This window comes from Lynx rufus, unplaced genomic scaffold, assembly GCF_022079265.1.
Source record: "Lynx rufus isolate CCGP_SWC_20201006 ecotype Redwood Valley unplaced genomic scaffold, mLynRuf1.p SCAF_11, whole genome shotgun sequence".
In the NCBI taxonomy this organism is placed as follows: Eukaryota; Metazoa; Chordata; class Mammalia; order Carnivora; family Felidae; genus Lynx; species Lynx rufus.
In genome coordinates, this window is record NW_025814825.1 from 3889911 (window position 1) to 3895910 (window position 6000).

General features: G+C 40.4%; 1 protein-coding gene across 1 annotated transcript in view; it reads left to right on the forward strand.

The window, feature by feature from the left end:
• The window catches only part of CDK1 (cyclin dependent kinase 1), a 32482-nt gene extending 26688 nt beyond the window's left edge, over window positions 1-5794 (forward strand). The window contains exon 8 of the mRNA XM_047072816.1: window positions 5676-5794. Coding sequence (XP_046928772.1) covers window positions 5676-5696 — 21 coding nt within the window. The 3' untranslated portion in view covers window positions 5697-5794. The remainder of the gene's footprint in view (window positions 1-5675) is intronic.
• The last annotated feature ends 206 nt before the right edge of the window (window positions 5795-6000 follow it).

Here is a 6000-nt window from a genome sequence, read left to right on the forward strand (position 1 = left end):
CATGATCTGAGCCAAAGTCGGGCACTTAACCGACTGAGCCACCCAGGCGCCCCCTCACTGCTCTTTGACATAATGCTTTCAGGCCCCAGGGAACCAATTCCTTACATTAAATTCCTTCTGTTTCAGTACTTGGGACAGTTTTTGTTTTTCTGTTACATCCTAATACGTAGGTCATGTATATCTTATGTTCAAATTGCTCTCCAAATTGGGTGCACCAATTTGTATTTATTTTTTTTTTTCAAGTTTATTTATTTATTTTGAGAGAGAGAGGGCAAGCATGAGCAGGGAAGGGGCAGAGAGAGAGGGAGAGAGAGAATCCCAAGCAGGCTGCACGGTCAACACAGAGCCAGAATTGGGGCTCGATCTCATGAACTGTGAGATCATGACCTGAGCAGAAATCAAGAATAGAAGGCTTAACTGACTGAGCCACCCAGATGCCCCTCACCAATTTATATTTCTTTTTTTTTCTTTGCTTAAGTTTTTAAATTTATTTTTTACTGAGATAAAATTCACAAGAACATAATATTCACATTTAAACACTTTATAATCTATGGAGTTTTTAGTATGTACACTGTGATATACAGCCATCATTAATGTGCATTTTTATATTTTTGTCACCCTCCAGAGAAACTCTACATCTATTAAGCTGCCATCCCCATTTCATCCTTACCCTAGCCTATGACAACTGCTAGTCTACTTTCTGTCTCAATGGATTTTCCTATTCGGGATGTTTCATATAAATGGAATCATATATTGTGGATTTTTGTGTCTGGATTCTTTCACAGAGCATAATGTTTTCAAGATTCATCCATGTTGTAGCATACATTAGTACTTCTCTCCTTTTTATGGACAAATAATATTCCATTTTATAAAAAAAGTATTTGTTTTTCCACTAATCAGTTGATAGATATTTGGGTGGTTCTACTGTTTTGGCTATGCTGAATAATATTGCTGTGAACATTCATGTACAAGTTTTTGTGTGAATATATGTTTTCAATTATCTTTGGCATATACAAAGTTCCATGTGTACTTCAGAAGAATTCCTGAATGTCTGTTAGATCTAGTAGGTTTATAGTGTAGTTCATTTACCTTTCAATTTCCTTGCTGACTTTCTGTCAAGTTGTTCTATCCGTTATTTTTTAAAATTTTTTAATTTTTTAATTTTTTAAAGTTTACATCCAAATTAGTTAGCATATAGTGCAACAATGATTTTAGGAGTAGATTCCTTAGTGCCCCTTACCCATTTAGCCCACCCCCCCTCCCACAACCCCTCCCGTAACCCTCAGTTTGTTCTCCATATTATGAGTCTCTTCTGTTTTGCCCCCCTCCCTGTTTTTGTATTATTTTTGTCTCCCTTCCCCTATGTTCATCTGTTTTTTCTCTTAAAGTCCTCATATGAGTGAAGTCATATGATTTTTGTCTTTATCTGACTAATTTCACTTAGCATAATATCCTCCATTTCCATCCACGTAGTTGCAAATGGCAAGATTTCATTCTTTTTGATTGCCGAGTAATACTCCATTGTATACACCACATCTTCTTTATCCATTCATCCATTGATGGACATTTGGGCTCTTTCCATACTTTGGCTATTGTTGATAGTGCTGCTATAAGCATGGGGGTGCATGTGTCCCTTCGAAATAGCACATCTATATCCCTTGGATAAATGCCTAGTAGTGCAATTGCTGGGTCATAGGGTAGTTCTAGTTTTAGTTTTTTCAGGAACCTCCATACTGTTTTCCAGAGTGGCTGCACAAGCTTGCATTCCCATGTATTTCTTTTTTTTTTAATGTTTATTTATTTTCAAGAGAGAGAAAGTGCAGGGGAGGGGCAGAGAGAGAGAGAGAGAGAGAGAGAGAGACAGAGCCTCTGAAAGTGGGCTCTGTGCGCTGACAGCAGAGAGCCACCCAGGTAGGTGCCCCATCAATTTATATTTCTAACAACAGTGTATGTGTTCCCATTGTTATAATAGTAACCAATATTAAGTATTGTTGGACTTTTAAAATTTTGCTAATCTAATTGGTTTGAAATAATAGTCCACGAAATTTTAGTTTTGTTTTCTTGAAACTGAGGTTCTTTCAGTATGTTACAGACCATTCAGATTTTCCTTTTGGTGAATTGCTTGTTTACCTATTTTTAGATTGTTTGGTTCTTATTGATTTATAGGACTTGCTCATGCTGGCATACTAATTCTTTGTTGGTTACGTGTGTGCCAAATATTTTTTCCCATTCTTTGTCTTATCTTAACATTTTTCAGTGGATGGTTTTCTTCATTAACACAATTTCTAATTTTTTTTTTTCAACGTTTATTCATTTTTGGGACAGAGAGAGACAGAGCATGAACGGGGGAGGGGCAGAGAGAGAGGGAGACACAGAATCGGAAACAGGCTCCAGGCTCCGAGCCATCAGCCCAGAGCCTGACGTGGGGCTCGAACTCCCGGACCGTGAGATCGTGACCTGGCTGAAGTCGGACGCTTAACCGACTGCGCCACCCAGGCGCCCCTCACAATTTCTAATTTTAATGTAGTTCTCACAAATATTTCTCTGAGCGGCATAGAACATCACTGATAAGACAAGATCCACCAGTCATGAGCTAAGTTGGACTACCAGACTGCTTGTGTTGGCAAACTTCTACAACCCAAATCCCCCAGACAGGGCATGTGCAGAGAAGTGGCTTGCAGCCAGCTAGTCAAGAAACCATAGTTCAGTGTTCCCCTTTAGACTTCATGGATGGACTCGAAAGAGGAGGTATGAGGCTGTGTTTGCTGCAGACCCTAGCTGGAGCATGGAGAATGCATGGCTTCACTGGGGGGCACCTGCCAGTACATTTCTACCTCAAATGTACTTCAGACTCAGTAGAACACAAGCCTAGTTTCTTTCAGTTTATACTGAATAAACTGAAGCCTGAATAAACTGAGCCTGTCTTGGAAAGTTTATTGGACAGGGCAAGTTTCTGAAATGTAACCAACTATGTTCAATGTACCCAACTGGCAAGCAAGAGCCATGCTGGGTTGGAACAGAGAACACACAGGCAGTGTGTAGCCGGAGCCTCGGAGCCTCGTGCTGCCACAGGAAGCTGATAATTCCAAGCGCGACCCCTCAGCAGGCTGAAGAAACTGAGCTCAGGATCAGTCTGGCGCTTCCCTGGCCACACAGGCCGGCACATTTATCTCTCTGCTGGCAATGGCAGCAAACCCACTGTGAGGACTGGCTCCCCAGAACAAAGGTTAGGAGCTCTTATAATACCTGTATTTTAGAATGGTTATTACTTGCATGTGGTATTTAAAAAAGTCAAACAATATAACAAAAAGTACACAGTTTTGCTTCTTTTCTCTATTTTTTATTAAAAAAAATTTTTTTAATGTTGGTTCATTTCTTTAGAAAGAGAGAGAGAGAGAGACAGAATGTGAGTGGGGAGGGGCAGAGAGAGAGGGAAACAGAATCTGAAGCCGAATCCAGGCTCTGAGCTCTCAGCCCAGAGCCCGACGCAGGGCTTGAACCCACAAACCGTGAGATCACGACCTGAGTGGAAGTCAGATGTTTAACCTACATCTCACACTCCTTGCCATCCTCCCCGCTATCATTTCAAGCAAAGATGAATGTATCTTGTTACACTTCCCTGTTTTACACCAAAGTGGAATATTATACAGTTTTTTTTTTTTTCAACGTTTATTTCTTTTTGCGACAGAGAGAGACAGAGCATGAACGGGGGAGGGGCAGAGAGAGAGGGAGACACAGAATCGGAAACAGGCTCCAGGCTCTGAGCCATCAGCCCAGAGCCTGACGCGGGGCTCGAACTCACGGACCGCGAGATCGTGACCTGGCTGAAGTCGGACGCTTAACCGACTGCGCCACCCAGGCGCCCCTTGTTTTTTGTTTTTAACAACAGCTCTACGGGGCCTCTGGGTGGCTTGGTCGGTTAAGTGTCTGACTTGGGTTCAGGTCATGATCTCACAGTTTGTGAATTCGAGCCCTGTGTCGGGCTCTGTGCTGACAGCTCAGAGCTCTGGGCCTGCTTTGGATTCTGTGTCTCCCTCTCTCTTTGCCTCTCCCCTGCTCGCACTCTGTGTGTGTGTCTCTCTCTCAAAAATAAACATTAAAAAACAACAACAAAAAAACAGATCTAAGAAGTGTTTGATAAAGAATTTTTATATCACGTTTTAATTTAATTAGATTGTTCCTACAAATTGACTGTCATTTTGATAATTTTTCTTTATCATATCTCCTACCACAGTTTTAAAAGTCTGTGGTCAGGGATGCCTGGGTGGCTCAGTTGGTTAAGCCTCTGACTTGATTTCAGCCCAGGTCATGATCTCATGGTTTTTAAGATTGAGCCCCTCATAGGGCTCTGTGCTGACAGTGCAGAGCCTGCTTGGGATTTTCTTTCCCCTTCTCTGTTCTTTCTTTCTGCCTCCCCAACCCTGTCCTCTCTCTCAAAATAAATAAATAAACTTAAAAAAAAAAAAAAAAAAAAGGTCTCTGGTCAGCCACCAGTCCGTGGGTGGTATTTTTTTCTTTTTAAAATATTTAAGAATCAGAAAAAAAAAAAAAGGTTGTATGTTGTGTTTATTGAAGAAAATTTGGAGAATAGAGAAAAGCACAAAGATGAAAATAAATTTAAGAGTAATTCTACTACCCAGAAATATTTCAGTGACAACTATTAGAGTGTTTAGGACCCAATATTTTATAATAGATGTATTACATGTCCCAATAAAACACAAATACAATAAACATACACTTTAAGCTGTTAAGTGGAAAAACATTCATCAATGCTTGCTTATTTACCTTAAAATCATAAATGTTCAAAATTTTCAAGCTCCTTGGTGATAACAATGTAATGTGTTGATGTGTGTGTTAACTTGCTCTACTTTAAAAATTTTTTTTCTACATGTTATTTTTATTTTAGATTAGTTTTTAATTTTTTTTTAAGTTCATTTATTTATTTTGAGAGAGCAAGAGCACAAACAGGGAAGGGGCAGAGAGAGGGAGAGAGAGAATCCTAAGCAGACCCCTCACCGTCAGCACAGAGCCTGATGCAGGGCTCAAACTCATGAATCATGAGATCATGGCCTGAGCTGAAATCAAGAGTAAGACGCTTAACTGACTCAGCCACCCAAATGCCCATCTGTGTATGTTATTTTTAAAAGGAGTCTTAAATAGAGACACATCGATTCTGTGCCTAGAGTATAGAATTACATCATCTATTTGATGCATTTCAACAGGTATTTTATTCACTAATTTTACCTGTAAGTCCTTACATTTATACACATTATCACAGTTTGCAAAAGTCTTGTTTGTTCTTCCGAACATCCCTTTGAGGCAAGTAGTGCTATTCTCATTGGCTGCCTGAAGAAACTGAAGATCACAGAGGTTATGCCTTGTCAAAGGCCATCTAGCTAATTGCATTGGAGAGTTTGGGCCTAAGGTTTGGACCCTAAGTCTAGTTTTTATTCCGTCAGACCACTGTGGGGACAGAGGAAGAAACACCCTACATTCCCAGATCTCTTTAGGTTAATAATGTAGTTGGGACATGTGACAAAACCCCTGGACACCCAGAGAGGAAAACACTTAGCCTAACAGAGGTAAAAATGGTCACCCTCAGCAGACATTATGCATGCTCCATTTTGCCAGTTTCCAGTTAACCACTTGTCCCTGTTGTTTTACTTGGTCTTCAGGCATCGGTGGTACGTGCCTAGACCCTGAAGGCCTTTGAAGAAGAGCTATTGATGAGAAGTTAAAACTTCAACTGAGTTGAAGGCAAGGCAGAAGATGTGCATTCTCCCAGTAATGGAGATATTTCACTGACAAGTGAGAATTATACCTTACTTGTGTTTTTCCTGTGGCTTAAAAATGTTTTTCGCATATTCGCTCAACTGTTCAGTCATTTACTCATTCATGTTTGAATTCAACAGGTGTCACTGAGTACCCAGCCTATCCTCAGTGTAAGACACCCTGCTAGCCCTTAGAGGAGGACAGATAAATAAAACATGAGTTATTCCC